Source organism: Tursiops truncatus, chromosome 3 (genome assembly GCF_011762595.2).
Source record: "Tursiops truncatus isolate mTurTru1 chromosome 3, mTurTru1.mat.Y, whole genome shotgun sequence".
In the NCBI taxonomy this organism is placed as follows: domain Eukaryota; kingdom Metazoa; phylum Chordata; class Mammalia; order Artiodactyla; family Delphinidae; genus Tursiops; species Tursiops truncatus.
Genome location: NC_047036.1, coordinates 29,201,090 through 29,223,396, shown reverse-complemented (window position 1 = coordinate 29,223,396; position 22,307 = coordinate 29,201,090). Strand labels below are relative to the sequence as shown.

Sequence of the window (22,307 nt, the reverse complement as noted above, 5' to 3'; positions counted from 1 at the left end):
GGACAGAAGGGATGCAGTGCCTTCCTGTGCTAGCTGGCTTGGCTGCTACCCACCCAGAGAGCTGTCTGTTGCTATGGCAACCATTGTAGCACATACTTCCTTTTCCTGGTCTTTCTGGCTAGGTGCGGCCTCCTGACCCTGCTGTTGCCTCTGCCTCTGGAATGTCTGCTCTCCTCCTCTCTACCTGGGAGACGGGAGTCCCTCCCTTCCTTCTCTCTTCGTCTCTTTCTCCCCTTCTTTCCCTGCCATGTTCACAAACACTAATCGAGTATTTGCTGTGTGCATTACTGAGCACTTGCTACTTTGGAGGACATAAAGATGGGTAACAAGTCATCCCCAACGCAAGGTAGGAAGAACAGCAGTAGGATTCAATAGATAAACCACCCCCTGCCTGAATGACTAGTTCTCCTTACTTCCCTCCTTTGCCCCCTACAGTCTGTCCTGTATGGGGGTACATTTTAAATCAAACGACCCTGCTCCGGTAACTTCTCATCTCATCTCTTGACACAGTCAAAGCCAGCGCCCCTCCAGGGCCCCTCGGAGCCCTCTCCCCCTCACTAGCCTTGCCTGCTACTCTCCTCCAGCTCAATCCTCCCCAACTACGCTGGCTGACTTGCGGTTCCTTAGGGTCCACCGGGCATGACCCACTTGAGAGATTTTGCACTTACTGCTGTCTTCACTTAAAATGCGCTTCCGCCAGGGGTCTATCTGCAAGGCCCTCTCCCTCACCAGTCTGGGCCTCTGCTTCCATGTCTTTTCACAGAGAGACCTTCTGTGACCATTCTATTTAACACGGCAATTCCCACCCAGACTCCTATATTTTTCCCTCTATTCTTTATTCCCCATGGTGTCTATCACCATTTGCCGTAGTCTTTATTTTACTTGCTTTATCCCCAGAGGTGCTGGATGAATGTTTGCTGAGTAAATGCACAGGTGCATGTGATGGTGCTCAGCCTTGCCGGAGAGGATCTGGATGTAAATGGGGCCCAGTTGTGGGAATGCCCCGTGGGTCAGGGGAAGCTTCATGAATGATCTCGTCTTGGGTACTGGGGAGCCCTCGAACCTTTCCAGATGAGCTGACGCGTACTCCAGGTGGAGGGGATAGCAAGAGCAAAGGTACGGAGGTGGCAAAGAAGAAGGTTTAGACCCCTCTTTTGATCTGTAAAGCCCCATGTTAATCTGTCCTTTATTCTGTGTTCCCTCTATGTGTGGGCCATCATTCTCCCATTCTTTCCTGTATGGATAAGGGCAATTAGATGGAATCCCTTTAGTGGAGCAAATTTGGCTTCTTCTATATCCTTTGCAGATCACAGGGCTACACAGAGGGTAGGACTTACAAAGCTAATTAATGAAGTGATTGATTGCTCCACTCAGTGAAAGGTTTACTGAGCTCTGTAGCAGTAATTCAGATTCAGGAAGGCAGGTTAGGGGATGCAGAGCAAGACAGATGGCCCTGCCCACAGGGTGCCCAGAGTCCAGAAAGGAAGCTGACCCTGTAGAAGTAGTTATCTATGAGGATTATGGTGAAGGGGGGTGCACAGCACGCTATGGGAACACAGGGCAGGGTTGCCTGCCACCATTCCAGGTCAGGGAAGGTCTCCCTGAGGACAGGTTGAGACCTCCAGACAGGTTATGATCCATGCCAGTGTTGGGTGAAGGAGACCCAATCTGTAGAGAGATGTAGGCAGACCACATCTAACTCGTCATTTCTTTGGGAAAATGTAAATGGTCTTCCTATGTTCTAAGAAGACAGCATTCTTGAGTGGAAATAACAATAACTCCTTCCTGAACTTTCTGTCACTGTGTCAGTGTTAATGCTGAGTCTAAAGTACATCAAGGTGAAGAGCCTTGAGTTGTCAGCTTCCTAGGCGGCACTCTGGCCTCGCCCTGCCCCTGATGGAAGGGGTAGGACATCCTCCGGGTCATCTGCTCAGGGCTGAAATATAGGGCTGCCTGTAAAAGAGTCTATGTCTTCTGGGGTGTGAAAGCTGTCATAGGAACTTCCCATTTTTTTCTCAGACAACCCATTATACTCTGTTTTGACAAACATGTATGAAAGGAAAAGAAGTGCAGCTAGGACACCCGAGGAGTCTGAACTGTGCAGCATCCCTCTCCCCTCTGGGTCCACAAAGAAGAGCAGAAAAAATCATTCCATTGTGAGGGCCACTGCTCTGTCCCAAAAGGTCAGGTGAAGAGTAAAAAGTCATGCCAATGGACACCTAATAAGTGTATTAGTCATTTCCCTGTTCTGAGGCTTTTCTACCTCCCCCAAAACAGGGAATGTCAACCCTTTAGAAATCGACAGGGGGATGTGAGGTTTTATTGAGCATTAAGCTTTTCTGTCACTGGATGCAGGTGACACAAAGTGCCTGTGGAATTCAGGTGGCCAGGTTTGGGCCTGAAATACTATCAAGTGTCATATGCATGTGGGATGTGTCTGAGGCCTGAACTTGTTTTACATAGAATTTCCACAGAGTGTGACAAATAGTCTGGGTTGATACCCAGTTCTTTCATTTCTCAGGATCAGCACTTCATGCAAAGTAAAGGCTGCCCTTTACAGAGCAAACTTCGGTTTCACCAAAGAAACTTTGAGCAAATTTGGATTTAACTACCAAAACATTTTTTAGATAGTGGGTCCCTGGTTCTTAACCCAATTGAGTAAGGCGTTATCGAAGACCTAGTAAAGCATCGTGTGAGGAACCTGGGAAAATACAGAGATTGATAAAAGCCAGTCTTTGTTCTTAGAAGTTTAGGATCTTTTGGAATCCCCTCCAGACCCCAACGCTAGTCCATTTCTGGACCACAATTACCTTTTCTGCACCAAGAGGAGGCATTTCAATTGGCTGGAAGACGTGAGTCCCAGTGGCCACACTGAGGGCCCTGTAGACCCCTTCCACACTGTCTGGATGGCAAGCAAAATAAAGCAGCATCTGTGTGTAGTCAAGCTGAGGTGGATCCTTCTCACAGTCAGCAAATAATCTAAAGAAAAACTGTCACACAAAAGAATTTCAGCCACAGGTCAAATGCATACACTTTGGTAGACAGTAGATGGACGGGCAATGAAGAATCCCTCCCAAAGTTTTGGAATACGGTCACTTTCTGAGGACTGAATTACTATAATTAACATGTAATGAATGGTATGAACTGAAGAGTATGCTAAGTAAAAAAACATAAAAAGTAGGGCTAGAAACATTCTGATGTTAAAGAAAATTGTATGCTAATCAATGGTACCAACATACTTAGGAATGAATGTGCTAATTAAGGTGGCAGGGATGACACGTTAAGTAGGAAAAGGGAGCAAGGACCCCTCTGTCCATCCTCAGCTCCATCCTGACAAACTGGGCCCTGACTCCCAACCATGAAGCTTCTGGTACATCTCACTCCCTGGGGAGTAGGGAGAAGGCAGGGAACAATGCCCAAAGCCACTGGGACTTGAGCCATTAGACTCTTTAAACTGGCCCACGTTGCACTGAACTCCCCAGACTATTGACTGTAATGTGACTTCTTCCAGTGTAGACTCCCATGCGGAAAGACTGTGCTTATCACTGAGTATCAGCTTGTTTGGCAAGTCTCTCCCGCATCCTGAATGACTGAGCTGACGCTCAGATCTAGATGCAGTGTCTCATGCATTTGACAGCGTGAGGAGTTAGTGCTCCGGGACCTAATATCCTCTGGGGCCCCGCAAATCCTAGGCCAAGCTCTGGGACACAGAGGTCACACTTAAGCAACTATGTGGCCCTGTTTGGGGAGGTGACTGGCTCTTCTCAAACATTTGCATGCAGTGACCTGGAGAATCTTTTTTTTTTTTTTTTTTTTTAATAAGTATGTCTGTTTATAAAGTCATGGAACTGATTTTTTTAACATCTTAATTGTAGTATAATTGCTTTATATTGTTTAGTTTCTGCTGTATAACAAAGTAAATCAGCTATACGTATACATATATTCCCATATCTCCTCCCTCTTACCCTCCCTATCTCACCCCTCTAGGTGGTCACAAAGCACCGAGCTGATCTCCCTGTGCTATGCAGCTGCTTCCCACTAGCCATCCATCTTACATTTGGTAGTGTATATATGTCCATGCTACTCTTGCACTTCTTCCCAGCTTACACTTCCCCCTCCCCATGTCCTCAAGTCCATTCTCTATGTCTGCGTATTTATTCCTGTCCTGCCCCTAGGTTCGTCAGAACCATTTTCTTTTTTTTTTTTTTTAATTCCATACATATGTGTTAGCATACGGTATTTGTTCTTCTCTCAATTTCGTTTCTTTTTATGGCTGAGTAATATTCCATTGTATATATGTGCCATGTCTTCTTTATCCATTCATTTGTCGATGGACACTTAGGTTGCATCCATGTCCTGGTTATTGTAAATAGAGGTGAAATGAACATTGTGGTATATGTCTCTTTATTATTATTATTATTATTATTTATTTTTTTTTTGCAGTACGCGGGCCTCTCACCGTTGTGGCCTCTCCCGTTGCGGAGCACAGGCTCCGGATGCGCAGGCTCAGCGGCCATGGCTCACGGGCCCAGCCGCTCCGCGGCATGTGGGATCTTCCAGGACCAGGGCAGAAACCCGTGTCCCCTGCATCGGCAGGCAGACTCTCAACCACTGAGCCACCAGGGAAGCCCCCGTGTTTCTTTTTAAATTATGGTTCTCAAGGTATATGCCTAGTAGTTCTATTTTTAGTTTCTTAAGGAACATTCATACTGTTCTCCATAGTGGCTGTATCAATTTACAGTCCCACAAAGAGTGCAAGTGGGTTCCCTTTTCTCTACACCCTCTCCAGCATTTATTGTTTATAGATTTTTTTGATGATGGCCATTCTGACCAGTGTGAGGTGATACCTCATTGTAGTTTTGATTTGCATTCCTCTAATGATTAATGATGTTGAGCATCCTGTCATGTGTTTGTTGGCAATCTGTATATCTTCTTTGGAGAAATGTCTATTTAGGTCTTCTGCCCATTTTTGGAATGAATGCTCTGTGTTTTGATATTGAGCTGCTTGTATATTTTGGATATTAATCCTTTGTCAGTTGCTTCATTTGCAAATATTTTCTCCCATTCTGAACGTTGTCTTTTTCTCTTGTTTATGTTTTCCTTTGCTGTGCAAAAGATTTTAAGTTTCATTAGGTCCCATTTGTTTATTTTTGTTTTTATTTCCATTTCTCTAGGAGGTGGGTCAAAAAAGATCTTACTGTGATTTATGTCAAAGAGTGTTCTTCCTATGTTTCCCTCTATGAGTTTTATAGTGTCCAGTCTTACATTTAGGTCTTTAATCCATTTTGAGTTTATTTTTGTGTATGGTGTTAGGGAGTGTTCTAATTTCATTCTTTTACATGTAGCTGTACAGTTTTCCCAGCACCACTTATTGAAGAGGCTGTCTTTTCTCCATTGTATATTCTTGCCTCCTTTATCAAAGATAAGGTGACATGGCTTCCCTGGTGGTGCAGTTGTTGAGAGTCCGCCTGCTGATGCAGGGGACACAGGTTTGTGCCCTGGTCCAGGAGGAGCCCACATGCTGCGAAGCGGCTAGGCCTGTGAGCCATGACTGCTGAGCCTGTGCGTCCGGAGCCTGTGCTCCGCAACAGGAGAGGCCACAACAGTGAGAGGCCATGTACCGCAAAAAAAAAAAAAGATAAGATGACCATATGTGTGTGGGTTTATCTCTAGGCTTTCTATCCTGTTCCATTGATCTATATTTCTGTTTTTGTTCCAGTACCATACTGTCTTGATTACTGTAGCTTTGTAGTATAGTCTGAAGTCAGGGAACCTGATTCCTCCAGCTCCATTTTTCTTTCTCAAGATTGCTTTCACTATTTGGGGTCTTTTTTGTTTCCATACATATTGTGAAATTTTTTGTTCTAGTTCTGTGAAAAGTGACATTGGTAGTTTGATAGGGATTGCATTTGAATCTGTAGATTGCTTTAGTCATTTTCACAGTGTTGAATCTTCCAATCCAAGAACATGGTATATCTCTCCATCTGTATCATCTTGAATTGCTTTCATCAGTGTCTTATAGTTTTCTGCATACAGGTTCTTGTCTCCTTAGGTAGGTTTATCCTTAGGTATTTTATTCTTTTTGTTGCAGTGGTAAATGGGAGTGTTTCCTTAATTTCTCTTTCAGATTTTTCATCATTAGTGTATAGGAATGCAAGAGATTTCTGTGCATTAATTTTGTATCCTGCTACTTTACCAAATGCATTGATTAACTCTAGTAGTTTTCTGGTAGCATCTTTAGGATTCTCTATGTATAGTATTATGTCATCTGCAAACAGTGACAGCTTTACTTCTTCTTTTCCGATTTGGATTCCTTTTATTTCTTTTTCTTCTCTGATTGCTGTGGCTAAAACTTCCAAAACTATGTTGAATAATAGTGGTGAGAGTGGGCAATCTTGTCTTTTCCTGATCTAAGTGGAATGGTTTCAGTTTTTCAACATTGAGAATGATGCTGGCTGTGGGTTTGTCATATATGGTCTTTATTATGTTGAGGTAAGTTCCCTCTATGCCTACTTTCTGGAGGGTTTTTATCATATATGGGTGTTGAATTTTGTCAAAAGCTTTATCTGAATCTATTGAGATGATCATATGGTTTTTCTCCTTCACTTTGTTAATATGGTTTATCACATTGATTGGTTTGTTTATATTGAAGAATCCTTGCGTTCCTGAGATAAACCCCAGTTGATCATCATGTATGATCCTTTTAATGTGCTGTTGGATTCTGTTTGCTAGTATTTTTTTGAGGATTTTTGCATCTCTGTTCATCAGTGATATTGACCTATAGTTTTCTTTTTTTGTGACATCTTTTGTCTGGTTTTGGTGTCAGGGTGATGGTGGCCTTGTAGAATGAGTTTGGGAGTGTTCCTCCCTGTGCTATATTTTGGAAGAGTTAGAGAAGGGTAGGTGTTAGCTCTTCTCTAAATGTTTGATAGAATTTGCCTGGGAAGCTGTCTGGTCCTGGGCTTTTGTTTGTTGGAAGATTTTTAATTTCAGTCAGTGCCTGTGATTGTTCTGTTTATATTTTCTATTTCCTCCTGATTCAGTATCCAAAGGTTGTGCTTTTCTAAGTATTTTTCCATTTCTTCCAGGTTGTCCATTTTACTGGTATAGAGTTGCTTGTAGTAGTCTCTTAGGATGCTTTGTGTTTCTGCAGTGTCTGTTGTAACTTCTCCTTTTTCATTTCTAATTTTATGATTTGAGTACACTCTCTCTTTTCCTTGATGAGTTTGCTAATGGTTTATCAATTTTGTTTATCTTCTGAAAGAACCAGCGTTTAGTTTTATTGATCTTTGCTATTGTTTCCTTCATTTTTTTCCATTTATTTCTGATCTGATCTTTATGATTTCTTTCCTTTTTCTAACTTTGTGGTTCTTTTGTTCTTCTTTCTCTAATTGCTTTAGGTGTAAGGTTAGGTTGTTTATTTGAGATTTCTCTTGTTTCTTGAGGTAGGATTGTATTGCTATAAACTTCCCTCTTAGAACTGCTTTTGCTGCATCACATAGGTTTTTGGGTCGTCATGTTTTCATTGTCATTTGTTTCTAGGTATTTTTTTAATTTCCTCTTTGATTTCTTCAGTGATCTCTTGGTTATTTAGTAGTGTATTGTTTAGCCTCCATGTGTTTGTATTTTTTACAGTTTTTTTCCTGTAATTGATATCTAGTCTCATAGCGTTGTGGTCGGAAAAGATACTTGATACAATTTCAATTTTCTTAAATTTACCAAGGCTTGATTTGTGACCCAGGATATGACCTATCCTGGAGAATGTTCCATGAGCCCTTGAGAAGAAAGTGTATTCTGTTGTTTTTGGATGGAATGTCCTATAAATATCATTTAAGTCCATCTTGTTTAATGTGTCATTTAAAGCTTGTGTTTCCTTATTTATTTTCATTTTGGATGATTTGTCTATTGGTGAAAGTGGGGTGTTAAAGTCTCCTACTATGATTGTGTTACTGTCGATTTCCCCTTTTATGGCTGTTAGCATTTGCCTTATGTATTGCGGTGCTCCTATGTTGGGTGCATCAATATTTACAACTGTTATATCTTCTTTGATTAATCCTTTGATCATTATGTAGTATCCTTCTTTGTCTCTTGTAATAGTCTTTATTTTAAAGTTTATCTTGTCTGATATGAGAATTGCTACTCCAGCTTTCTTTTGATTTCCATTTGCATGCTATATCTTTTTCCCTCCCCTCACTTTAAGTCTGTATGTGTCCCTAGGTCTGAAGTGGGTCTCTTGTAGACTGAATATATACAGGTCTTGTTTTTGTATCCATTCAGCCAGTCTATGTTTTTTGGTGGCAGCATTTAATCCATTTATATTTAAGGTAATTATTGATATGTACATTGCTACTACCATTTTCTTAATTGTTTTGGGTTTGTTATTGTAGGTCTTTTCCTTCTCTTGTGTCTCCTGCCTAGAGAAGTTCCTTTAGCATTTCTTGTAAAGCTGGTTTGGTGGTGCTGAATTCTCTTAGCTTTTGCTTGTCTGTAAAGGTTTTAATTTCTCTGTCAAATCTGAATGAGATCCTTGCTGGGTAGAGTAATATTGGTTGTAGGTTTTTCCCTTTCATCACTTTAAATATGTCCTGCCACTCCCTTCTGTCTTGCAGAGTTTCTGCTGAAAGATCAGCTGTTAACCTTATGGGGATTCCCCTGTACGTTATTTGTTGCTTTCCCTTGCTGCTTTTAATATTTTTTCTTTGTATTTAATTTTTGATAGTTTGATTAATATGTATCTTGGTGTGTTTCTCCTTGGATTTATCCTGTATGGCACTCTCTGTGCTTCCTGGAGTTGATTGACTATTTCCTTTCCCATATTAGGGAAGTTTTTAACTATAATCTCTTCAAATATTTTGTTAGTCCTTTTCTTTATTCTCTTCTTCTTCTGGGACCCCTATAATTCTAATGTTGGTGCATTTAATGTTGTCCCAGAGGTCTCTAAGACTGTTCTCAATTCTTTTCATGCTTTCTTCTTTATTCTGCTCTGCAGTAGTTATTTCCACTTTTTTATCATCCAGGTCACATGTCCGTTCTTCTGCCTCAGTTATTCTGCTATTGATTCCTTCTAGAGCATTTTTAATTTCGTTTATTGTGTTGTTCCTCACTGTTTGTTTGCTTGTTAGTTCTTCTAGGTCCTTGTTAAACGTTTCTTGTATTTTCTCCATTCTATTTACAAGATTTTGCATCATCTTTACTACCATTACTGTGAATTCTTTTTCAAGTAGACTCCCTCTTTCCTCTTCATTTGTTTGGTCTGGTGGATTTTTACTTTGCTCCTTCATCTGCTGCATAGTTCTCTGTTTTCTCATTTTCCTTAACTTACTGTGTTTTGAGTCTCCTTTTTGCAGGCTGCAGGTTCGTAGTTCCCGTTGTTTTTGGTTTCTGCCCCCAGTGGAATGAGGCTGGTCCAGTGGGTTGTGTAGGCTTCCTGGTGGAGGGCACTGGTGCCTGTGTTCTGGTAGATGAGGCTGGATCTTGTCTTTCTGCTGGGCAGGGTTGCATCCAGTGGTAGGTTTTGGGGTGTCTGTGAACTTACTATGATTTTAGGCAGCCTCTCTGCTAATGGGTGGGGTTGTGTTTGTCTTGCTGGCTGTTTGGCATAGGGTGTCCAGCAGTGGAGATTGCTGGTCATTGAGTGGAGCTGGGTCTTTGCATTGAGATGGAGATCTCTGGGAGAGCTCTCGCCGATTGATATTACATGGGGCCAGGAGGTCTCTGGTGGTCCAGTGTCCTGAACTCAGCTCTCCCACCTCAGAGGCTAAGGCCTGACAGCTCGCCAGAGCACCAAGACCCTGTCAGTCACACAGCTCAGAAGAAAAGGGAGGGGAAAACATTACATAAAATAAAATAAAGTTATTAAAATAAAAAGTTTTTAAAAATTATTCTAAAAAGAGTAATTAAAAAGAAAAAGAGAGCAGCCAAACCAATAAACAAATCCACTAATGATAACAAGTGCTAAAAACTATACTAAGATACACATAAAAATCAGAAACTAGTCAATCACATACAGCAAACCCCAAGTCTACAGTTGCTCTCAAAGTCCACCACCTCAATTTTGGGATGGTTCATTGTCTGTTCAGGTATTCCACAGATGCAGCGTACATCAAGTTGATTGTGGAGATTTAATCTGCTGCTCCTGAGGCTGCTGGGAGAGATTTCCCTTTCTCTTCTTTGTTTGCACAGCTCCTGGGGCTCAGCTTTGGATTTGGCCCTGCCTCTGTGTGTAGGACACCTTCTGGCACCTGTTCTTTGCCCACACCAGAGGGTGTTAAAGGAGCGGCTGCTTAGGGGGCTCTGGCTCTCTGAGGCCGGGAGGGAGGGGCACGGAATGTGGGGCAAGCCTGTGAGGGCAGAGGCCAGTGTGACGTTGCACCAGCCTGAGCCGTACTGTGTGTTCTTCCGGCAAAGTTGTCTGTGGATCACGGGCCCCTGGCAGTTGCGGGCTGCACAGGTTCCTGGGAGGAGAGGTGTGGACAGTGACCTGCGCTTGCACACAGGCTTTCTGGTGCCTGCAGTAACAGCCTTAGCATCTCATGCCCGTCTCTGGGGTCCGTGCTGATAGCCGTGGCTCGCACCCGTCTCTGGAGCTCCTTTAGGTGGTGCTCTGAATCCCCCCTCCTCGCGCACCCCAAAACAATGGTCTGTTGCCTCTTAGGCAGGTCCAGACTTTTCCCCGGATTCCCTCCCGGCTAGCCGTGGTGCACTAACCCTCTGCAGGCTGTGTTCACGCCGCCAGCCCCAGTCCTCTCCCTGCGCTCCGACCAAAGCCCGAGCCTCAGCTCCCAGCCCCTGCCCGCCCCAGCGGGTGAGCAGACAAGCCCCTCGGGCTGGCGAGTGCCGGTCGGCACCGATCCTCTGTGCGGGAATCTCTCTGCTTTGCCCTCCGCACCCCTGTTGCTGTGCTCTCCTCCACTGCCCCGAAGCTTCCCCCCTCCGCCACCCACAGTCTCCGCCCGCGAAGGGGCTTCCTAGTGTGTGGAAACCTTTCCTCCTTCACAGCTCCCTCCCACTGGTGCAGGTCTAGTCCCTATTCTTTTGTCTCTGTTGTTTTTGTTTTTGTTTTTTCCTTTGGCCCTACCCAGGTACGTGGGGAGTATTTTGCCTTTTGGGAGGTCTGAGGTCTTCTGACAGCATTCAGTAGGAGTTGTTCCACGTGTAGATGTATTTTTGATGTATTTGTGGAAAGGAAGGTGATCTCTACGTCTTACTCCTCTGCCATCTTGAAGGTCCTCTGGAGAATCTTTTAAAAATGTATGTGTATGTATAGCTGATTCACTTTGTTATAAAGCAGAAACGAACACACCATTGTAAAGCAATTATACTCCAATAAAGACGTTAAAAATATAAAAATAAAATGTAGATTCTTATTAAGTAAATGGCTCTGGAGCAGTCTCAGATTCTGCATGTTTAGCAAGCTCCTATACAATTCCCAAGACGCTGGCCCTGGCCTACACTTAAAGAAGCAAGTGCCTAGGTCTAGAGACACCACGTTATTCTTTATTACTGACAGTCCTTACAACTATGAGCAAGTCCAATTATACATCCATGAGATAACAATTGGAAAAATTATTTTCTATTTGACAAATCCAATAAAATTTAAATAAGAATAACTTTGATAGGAAAATACATGAAGTCTGTTATGCCATGAATCTGAAAAGAATCTTAGAGGTCAATGGGCTCTGCAAGCTCGTTCATTCAGTCACCCCTTTTTATCAAACGTTTACTGAGGGTCTGCTGTGGCACTGAGCTAGGCTCAGATGCTTTGAAACACTCTCTGATGGTAAGGCAGCCTTAGGCATTTGAAGAGTCATGATCCAGCTTTTGGGTTCCTTTAGGACCTTATATTTTCTTCATCTTCCCACTTGCCTTTGGAAGTCCTCAGGGATTCCCGGCAGGACTAGGGGTAGAAGGGAGCTGACACCAACAGATAACCATGGCATTGTCCTTTCATGTTTATCTTCCATTTCTTTCATATGAATCCTTGAACTTTAATACTATTTTCATTGAAATGCTCTTAAAAAGGCTGTGTAGGTGCAACACATTATTTCCATTAACAGAGAAGTTCAATGTGATATATTGAAGGAAGATGGGCAAAAATAAAATAAGTTGACATGTGAACTCTTCCTGTAATTACACAGGCTTGATTTTAAACCAATGGATGAGACATTCAAAAAAGTCTCATCCTCATGCTATGTTCTTAAGATCATTTAAAATGTTGTTATAGGAAGACTCCTAAGGAGGCTTCAGAGTTTCCCTGGAAAACCCCCTCAAATACATATCTTGTGTAATCCCTTGCCCTTGAATATGGGTGGGATTTGTAAATATGATGGAAAGCCAATTTTCAGGAGTAAAGGTAAAGAGATTTTGCAGACACAAGGTCCTTAATCAGTTGATTTTGTGTTAATCAAATGAGAGCTCAACCTTGGGCTCTGATCTAATCATGTGAGCCGTTTTAAAAAGGACCCAGGACTTCAGGGAGAGATTTGAAGCCAGCAAGATGCTTTCCTGCTGGCCATGAAGAGGCAAACTCTGAAACTGTGAGAGGGCGTGTGGCAGGGAACAACAGGCAGCCTCTCGGAGCTGAAGTTCTCAGTCCTACAACTGCACGGATCTGAATTCTGCCAGCAACGCACCTTGGAAGCCAGTCCTGGAACCAATATAGGAATTGGCCTCAGCTAAGATTGCAACCCTAGCTGACACCTTGATTTTAGCCTTCTGAGACCCTGAGCAGAGGACCCAGCTAAGCCATGACTGGACTTCTGACTTACAGAAACTCTGAGGTAATAATTGGGCCTTGGTTTAAGCCACTAAATTTGTGGAAATTTCTTACATAGACTCAAAACCCAACACAAATACTATGGTTTCATTCATTCAACAAGTACTTATTGACTATGCAGAACCTTAGACGGCTCCAGAAAAGTACTTAGGACTGTTCTAGACTGTTCTAGGTGCTTGAAATGCACTTACTAGGAAAGCAATAAAGATGCGTGCTTTTAAGGAGCTTAATTTCTAGAAGAGGAAGACAGACAGAATAAATAAAGTAAATTAGATAGTCATTATGGAAACACAGGAAAAAATGTAGGTCAAGGAAAGGGGAATTGGAGTGAAGGGTGGGGAAGAGGGGCGTTGCAGAATTGAGAAGATGAAAATTGGACAAAGGTTGGAGGTGGGCAGGGAGTAAGCACGTAGGACACGCAGGGGAAGGGCCACACAGGCAGAGGAGAGTGCTGAGGCCAGTGTCCTCAGGTAGGAGCATGCCTGCACATTTGATCAACAGGGAGGAGGCCAGAGTGGCTGAGGCAGGGGACAGAAGAGGCAAGGCCGGTTGGTTTCTTGAGGACTTTGGGGTTTCCTCTGACTAAAACGCAGTGCTGTGGGATGGCTGGAGTAGAGGCTGCTGTGATCTGCCTGTGACCTGAGCCAAGACAAGGGAGACATGGAGGACCTGTGATGAGGCCGCTGCTGTCACGCAGGTGAAGTTGGCTGGTTTGTTCCAGTGACAGCAATGGGACTTGGAACAGGTGGTCTGATCCTGGATGTATTTTGAGGGTAGAACTACGGGCATTTCCTGAAGGACTGGATGTGGAGTTTTGAAAAGGAAGAGAACTGGGGATGACTCCTAGGGTTTTGGCCTGAGCAAGAGGAAGGACAGAGTTGCCACTGACCAACATGGAGAGGGCTCTAGGTGAAGGTGGGGCAGTGGGGTGGTGGGGATGGGAGGTCAGGGACCCAGTCTTGGACATGATGAGTTTGAAATGTCTACTAGAACATTCAAGTGGAGATGTCCAATAGACAGTCGTGTCTAGGAGTCTAGCGTTTGGAAGAGAGGTTAGGGGTGGTGGAAATAGACACTTGGGATTTGTTAGCAAAAAGCTAGTATTTCAAACCACGAGCCCGGCTTCAACAAATATTAACAGCCCAAAGAAATAGAAGGATTTCATGTGGACGGAAGCTGTGGAGAAGAGATTAAGAGAAAACCGTAAATTTGCATACGGTGAGATTAAATTGCCTTTTCTCAAGAAATCCCTATGAATTTTTAAAACACTGGAATAGTTGCCCTTGATGTTGTGTGGAAAGCTGGGCAGCCAGGCCATGGCTGAACCTTGTCAGTTATAAGGAAGTGAGTGGTCACTGTCAGGGGACAACGATGTGATTGTAACACGGACGTGTCTCAGGGTTCCTTTTACGGATGCAACTGGACCTCTTACCCAGTGCCTAGGACTCTGAGGTCATCTGAGCCCACAGACAGCAGGAATTACAGTCTGTCCCTGGGACCCCTGGCAGCCCTGGATTGTAGAGAACACAGATGACAAAGCAGGGGAGCTGGGTGTGGCCAGCTAGATTGTAGGCCAAGCCCTCTTTTTAAGAGCTAAGCAGAGGCCCCGGCAGGTGAAGGGATCTATTCAAGGTCCTACAGTGGGTCATGTCAGAACTGGGAGCAGAGGCCAGGGATCCTGACGCTCAGAATTCCTCTTCATGGGGTGTTTTCTCCCCTGATTTGGTCTTTACTTACTCTAATTATGGCCAAAAAAGTAAACGTATTATATTGTTTTATGTTTTCCCTTTGCACCCCTTTCTTTAGCTTCTTAACCATTAACTGGTGTTTTACCATGTAGAGTTAGTGTGGTTAGCTTCTGTTTAGCTGACACTGACATTGGGCTAACTGTGTGCCAATCACTGTTCTAAAAGTACCACACATATGAACTCATGCTGCACAACACTCCCAGCAGAGAGGGATGAAAATAAAACAACAGCACAGAGAGGGTAAGTAACTCCATCGAGACCTCGCAGCTTGTCAGCCGTGGCATCTGTGCTTTTAATCCCAGTTGAAGGGTGTTGAGACTTATGAAATGCTGAGCATCCAGTCCATGGAGCAGAGAGGACACCACCCTCTTCTGTCCTCTGGACAACACACACACACACACACACACACACACACACACACACACACACACACACACACCTGTCAACCATCCTTTGCCCTGTAAGAGCGCTTCTTTCTCAGGCTCTGTGGTCCTGCCTCTGGCCCCCACTTTGTTCCTTTCCTATGTTCACTTTCCAGCAGTTTAGGTAGCAGCAGGTGGGAGCCACACCCTTCCTTGGCATCCCAAGGCCCTTTCCGGCCTCACTGTGTCGCAGTCCTCGGGACTGACCAACACAGGCTGTCTCCCGCCTTTAGCAGCTCTGTGAGCCATGGAAGGGCTCTGCTCTGATAAACACTTCTAAAAACTTCTGGCTGAAAACGAAGTTACTTGACATCGTATTCAGACTGCTGGCTTCTTCCCAAGGAAGGAAGAACCTGTTTATATTGTTGACAGATTTCTTCAAAGAATCATATAGAGACACCTTCCAAAGCTTTACAGGAGAATTGAGCTCAGTCCTCCGGTTTATAAAACAACCAACAACCAAAACAAAAAAGTGCCCGTGCAACTGCCAGCCTCATGTCTTGGACATTTTTTGGTAACTCCCTGACCCCTTTCTTTCACCTGCTCTCCTGCTAGCATCTAAGAGAGATGCTCAAAGAATATGTGTCCAATGGAAGGGAATTGCTCACTTTCAGGTTACGACTGGAGTCATGTTCAATTCTGCACTGCAATTTTTAACCCATGGCGGGCTGAATTGATCAATCGATAAAAAAGTTTGCTCTCATGTCTGAATCTACCATTCAACTTTTCTCATATTTTATTGAGCTTGGATGTGTTGAAGTCAGAACGGTTTTCAGATTTTAAGGACTTGCATTCTATTGTGGCCTCAGGGATAGAAGCTAATGATAACAATAATGATGACGATGATACTTCTGATGATAATAATGATAATCTGACGGGTAGTGGGCAATACAGTAGGCAAACTCTTGGAATGTTGCTCAAGTTAGTCAAAATCAAAGAGAAATGAACAAAGACATATATTGGTGAAAGTCAGTTCTTATCCAAAGCTTTTACAATTGGAAGGGCATTTAGCGAAAAGTGTGTTCAGTACCAGCTTATTTGCTAGATGAGAAGAGTGAAACCCGGAGAGCTTATGGCTATTGTCTGGGATCACATAGTGAGTAAACAGGAGAAGCCTGTCTAAGATTTTGGTCCCTGCTTCCCTCCAGACTCTCCTATGCTGTCGCCATAGTGAATATTAAACTCTGCACTTGGGGGATACAGCAAAGGACCCGGGAGTCGGGGTGGAGTCTAAGACTAATTACACAAGTGGGAGAAAAGACAAGAAATGGATCAATGTTATGGAATTACCTCTATAAGATGCTCCTGCCTATTGAATGGCAGAGGTTCAAGGAGATTTTCTGGAATTTTTATATCTTCATCTCCCGTAAACCACAGACCAGCCTACACAGAAAACAAAAATGAGAATCATTAAAGTTACACTGAGATGTAATTGTTCCTCTGAAAACCACAGAGATTGAAGCTATCTCTGCAGGTGTCTAGAGCAGTGGTCTCCAAAGTAGGGTGCAGAAACCATGGGGATGCTGGAGAAAATACTAGAACTTCCATTCACATGTACTGGATCTCATTCTTTTGTAATTTTTATTTTAAAAAATTTGATAATGTATAGAATGCATTAGTGCCGTAGTACACATGAATAATTTATAAATGAAACCCCACATACTGGGGTGCCTGCTGCACTGTAACTGTTGCAGCATGCGATGAAGCTGGGAGGTCGCCGCCCTGGATGTTGCTTGCATAGCAGTACTTTGGAGGGGTCAGTGCCCTCCACTAGCTCATATCGCTCATGTCCTGTTCATGTTGCTCTCTGTTCTTGGAGCCTAGTGTGGTGCTGGGGCATATTGTTGGTGTTGGAAATCTTTGCTGAGTGAGTGACTGACTGAATCAAGAGCTCAGGACCTACTTTCTAATGACAACCTTCATTCTCAGCCCATGTCTGACACTAATTACCAAATCCCTCGGTTCCCATTTGGCGATGCCTCACCCCCTCTCCCTTCCTCTCACGTCTACTGCTGCCATGCTGGTGTACAGCCTCATTGCCTCCATCACAGGCTGCTCCAGCAACCTTGGAGCTGTCTTCATTTCCAGTCTTTCTCTTATTTGTTTCAGCTCAGACCATTTGACCATATCAGTTTTCTCAAAACTTTAATCTTGTCATGTCATTCTCTGCTTAGAACCATTTCCTACTCTTGTTCTTTTGCTCACATCATTACTCCTACCTGAGGTGACTACCTGTTCACCAATGTAAACCTACTCATCTTTCCAGACCCAGCTTAGATCACACCTCCTCAGGGAAGCCCTCTTTGATCTCTCCTCGAAACTCCAATTTGACTTGTTTATACCAGATGTTTGGCATTCAATTCATTCCTTTGGGTGTTTTCATTCATGTCTGCTACTGAACATCAGGTATTAATTCCTCGGGTTCAAAGAATGTGTCTTGCCAATCTTAACTTTTAAACATGTCAAGCACTTCATATACATAAGCATCTTGTTCCTAGGCCATTCTCCCTTACCATCTTCCAGAGGGACAATCTACCCTTGGTACTGCCTACTTCCAAGAACCATTGGCCAGCCTAACCTGACTCTGGCCTGTGCTTGTGCCTTCTTTCCTTCGAAGAATCACCCGTGTTTTGAGAGAAGGCTGGAGTGACACTAGGTAGATTGTAAGGGGATGCAGCCCCCAGAGGTGAGGACCGGGTTTTCTTTTCATTTAGAACAGAGGAGTGCTGGCCATGCAGAAACCTGTGAGGGAGAAGACACAGAAGCAGCTAAGGTCCAGCACGGGCTCGGGCTTTGAATGTAAGTGCTTTGCACTGACTGGGAAGAATCCTTGCCCAGTGGCCAATCTGTGGACCATAAGTACCACTCCATGGAGAATAGAGAGATGAGGAATGTAGGTAAGATTTATGCTTCAGGTCATGATGGAGTGACAAAGCTCAGAATTACCCTCCTGCCTTAAACAATAAAAAAAATGACCAATATATATGTAACATAATTTTTTCAGACGTTAGACAACAGGCAACTCAGGACAGTAATTCCTGAAATAAGGAGAACAATGAGGACCCAAGTATTGCTCAGGCTACAGTGTCAGGAGAGGCACCCAGATAGAGCTGGCACATCCTGCTGGATTGACAAGATAGATTTGGAGCTGGGGGAGGCCACGATGACTAGAATTTTCAGGGCAAAACACTAGAGATGCACTGAAAGAGAGGGTGAGCCCTAGAGATCTGTAGAAAGATCTCCTCAACTCTTGACTGAAAGCCAACCTCTGGATGTATGTGTGGAAAATGCCAGAAGCTGGAGAAAGAACCACAGGAAAGGAGTAAGCTGAACTGTTCCTGAGTCTCACACAGGGCTGGGACTATGTTACCACCAGGGAAAATTTTACCACCCGGCAGAGTGGAAGGACCTCCTGATACACAAGGCATTGGGTAGCACTCCCAGGAGGATATTGCCTTAGTAGTGGGGCTAGATTAGCTCTAAACTAAAGGTTGCTCTGGACCCACCCTTATCAATCTTAATGTAACCTTGAAAGGATAAAACTGATTGCAAATAACATTACTGCATGCCCGACAATATTTAAAGGTATATAAAATTGGACACCCACCAATATAAAATTTATAACATCTGGCATCCTATACAAAGGCATGCAAAAAAGCCAGAAAATATAACCCATAGTCAGAAGAAACATCAATCAATAGAAACAAACACCAAAATACACAGATGATAGAATGAACAGACAAGGATGTTCATTTAGCTGTTCAATATATATTTTATTTATTCAAGGAGACAGAGAAAAATGCATATAATGAAGAGAGAAATGAAGGATATAAAAAAGACCCAACTTAAAGAGATCAAAAATATATTTCAAATAAAAATGCTCTGGATTGTATTAATAATAGATTTGACTCTGCAAAGGAAATGATCAGTGAACTAGAAGATGGAGAAGTAGAAATGAATACAAAATAAAGTCAGAGAGAAAAAAAAATTGGAAAGAAAAAAGAATCCAGGATCAGCATCCTGTGGGACAAACATGTGACTGGATTTTGAGAATGGGAGAGAGGAGTACAGAAAAAATATTTGGAAAAACTTTCTGAAAATTTTCCAAATTTGACAAAAACGGCAAGCCCACAGGTGCAGGAAACTCAGTGAAACACAAGCAAAAGAAATATGAACAAAAGCACACCGAGGAACACGATAATCAAATTGCTGAAAACCAGTGATAAAGAGGAAATATTAAAAGAAGGATTCCTACTCATCCCTGATTTCTCAACCATCAATTCCATATCCAATTGTTCCAATGCACAGGAATTTTCCCTTATTCTTAAAACCAAGAATTCAGTCATGTTAGTTTTTAAAAAATAGATGATATTTTAAAGATTAGGAAACTGTTTCAAAGTGTTTCACATACAAGAGGGTCACATGAGAAAGAAGAAAGAACCTAATCAGAGAACAACTTACATTCTTAAAAAAGTCATCCATGAAAACGTTAGCAGTGCGAAATGTTAAACGTGAACTGTAGGTTGGGTTTAAATTCATCAAGCAAGGTTCAGTCAACCACATCTTGGCCCACTGGATAATCAGGTGATTTATCCTTGAAATGTGGAAATGTCCTTTGTGGACATTTGGTCAAAGAATAAATAAAATATGGTCAAAGAATTTTAGGTTAGTTTACTTTTCCTTAGAGAACAAGTGCTGCGCTGTTTGGATCCTAGAACATCTGATTCATTAAGCCTATGATAACCTGCGTTCTCATTGACAGAAGATGAGTTGAGAGAGTTCACCATCAAAGCATTCTGCATGAGCGTGACTAAACCTCCACACGCGACAGAGGCAAGAGTGTGACAGCTGCAATCGGGCTGCAGCAAAGGCAGGTGCGCTTTTATGCTCGCGTGGCTTAGCCCAGGTATGCAGCCGCAGCAGCTTCACAAACGCTGTATCTTATTCCATTTTAGAAGCTGGGGCAATCAGCACACTCCTAAGTGGCGGTTATGATGAACTCGCAGTTAGTCAAAAGAAAAGAAAAAAGACAAAATAAAAAGCAGAGTAGGGAGCTTATTTATTTATTTACTTTCCCCCCAGAGAACTTCATTTCAGCAATGTAGCTGTACTATTCGACTACTGTATTCGAAGGTGGCATTTTCAACAAATCATAAAATTTTACCCCAGAAGCTGTTTTGACAGTCCCATGAAGGAACGCTGTGTGTGTGATGTGGAGAGCGCTAGAGATCTGTGAGTCATGTGGGGAGGTCAAGCGGGCCTCTCCAAATGGCCACCTTGTCCTGAGCCTCCTGAGGAGTGGGCGTTGGGTGGGTAAGCTGAGAGGGCAGAGCTCAGAAATCAACTGCTCCCCAAACCCAGGCAGTGTTCTGATAAGTATTTCTGAGTTTCTGTTTCATGCAGCAGCCAACTTTCTCTAAGAAATTCACACTTTTGGTGAGGAAGCTTTCTGGTTTTGCTCAGCACTGTGGTACAAATTACGAACACCTAAGTTTGTCTCACGTTTGTGCAAAAAGATGTTTAAATGGACAACATACTGTAAAGAGTGAAGGTTGGTACATTCACGAGCGCACACTTTTAAAAATCTTAAGCCAACAAGAAAATAGAGTAAGTTTTGCCCTGTTGTTTATGTTTTTACACAAAACATCTCTATAAGTTGCAAGCCCAGGTCCAGGACAATGAAAGAGTTCACAAAGTGCTTTACTTGGGAAGCATATAAATTAGAGCCCAATCAGCTATGCGCCTTTCTTGATCAGGCTGGAAGAACCTCTTCGATTTCCTCTGGCTCAACTCTCTGAGCGTGGGAACGTCAGGGCTGTCTATGAGCATGTCTTTCATTAATCAAGGAAGAAAAGAGAAGCAGGAAGAGATGTGATCTTTCAATGGTGAAATATACACGAGCTACAGGCACCTAGAGATTATCACCCTGTTTCAAAATCAGCACCTTATAAATGTTTCCACCTTTCGTGTCTACCAGCAATGTGAAGTGGTGAGAATTAGGATGAATTCGATGAGTAGACACAAAATAAGTCATTCAGGCCCTTCTTAGTTATGGCATTTCATTCTTCCTCCCTCCTTACTCAAGCTTCTCAAAAATGAATCGACTGTCTTATCTTCACTTCCTAAAGACCTATTTATTCCATCAATCCTCTGCAGTCTAGACTCTGTATGCTCCCAAAATTGCTCTGGTGAAGGTCAGTAGTTACATCCTATCTATAAGTACAATGGCCAGGTACCATGTTACTGGATTATCCATCACTTTACACACTTGCCTCGGGGGATCTGGTCCATTCATAACCCCAACAACTGCCTGCGTGATAGTGATTGGCTTCTGCATCTGCCATATCAGATGGGACATTTCTGTCTGCTTTTCCCACAGACATTTCAAACTCAACGTGTCCAAAAACATCTTATCGTTCACCACGCTTGTGACCGAAAGAAAAAAATAAAAAACCCTTCCCCTTTCCCTGTGTTCATTGTAACTGCTGTTGCTACTCCCGGAGTATTTGGTATTGGGCATTGGGCTGATTAAAAGCTCTGCAGGCAATTCTAATGTACAGCCAAGGTTAAGAACCACTTGGTAGGACGACAATGATGTTTTCTGTGATTTCTTTCAGAACCCTTAGCTCTCCAAGCATTTCTGACTTTTTCAGATCCTTCCCTGGGGGTGGGAGCCAGAATTCTACCTGGGACTTGGACAGTGCCTGTGCTGACTCTAGGTGCCTAGACATGGGCCATGAGACCTGGTGTTGTGAGATCAGGGAGCTTCTTAGGTCAGAAGTACTCTGGTAGGGTTAGTGCCACCAGGGGCTGGTAGTGACCTGCATATACTGCTTGAAAGTGACTGTGCCCAGGTGTTCCTCATCCACAGCCTGGAACCTCTTCAGGGTCTCCAAGAGCTCCTCCTCCAGAGGAATGGGCCAAGGCAGCGCGACTACTAACAAGAATTTCCGCCAGTCCACGAACTCCGAGTTTGTTACCAATAAAGATGTTAACTCCTGCAACTAGAAGAAAGCAGGAAATGCCATTGGAATGTTTGTATGACTCTCTTGTGACACTCTATCTGCTCGTGTTTCTTAGTAAGAGATTCTGATGAAGGAAGTAAGATTTTAGCTTGGCCAATAGGGTCAGTTCTCACTTTTGTTCCTTCAGGTTCTACCAAGCAATCCATGCCAGACAGAACTTAGAGAGTGTTTTTGATTTTTGCTTCCTTGACATTTGTGGTTTTTGCTTACCGTTACACAAGGAATTAACACTTTTGACTGTACTATACTTTGTACCTTTTCAGCAGAGAAGGAATAAAGATGATAATTACGATTGTGGGAGGGCTCTACAACTTGTAGGGAAATACTCTTTAACCAC

The 22,307-nt window shown here is 43.2% G+C and overlaps 1 protein-coding gene across 1 annotated transcript in view; it reads right to left on the bottom strand.

The window, feature by feature from the left end:
- The window catches only part of SPEF2 (sperm flagellar 2), a 171,758-nt gene that overhangs the window by 9,088 nt on the left and 140,363 nt on the right, over positions 1-22,307 (bottom strand). Inside the window, exons 31-33 of the mRNA XM_033852786.2 lie at positions 21,767-21,949; positions 16,236-16,328; positions 2,811-2,990 (exon numbers count right to left, since the gene is read on the bottom strand). Coding sequence (XP_033708677.2) covers positions 2,811-2,990; positions 16,236-16,328; positions 21,767-21,949 — 456 coding nt within the window. The remainder of the gene's footprint in view (positions 1-2,810; positions 2,991-16,235; positions 16,329-21,766; positions 21,950-22,307) is intronic.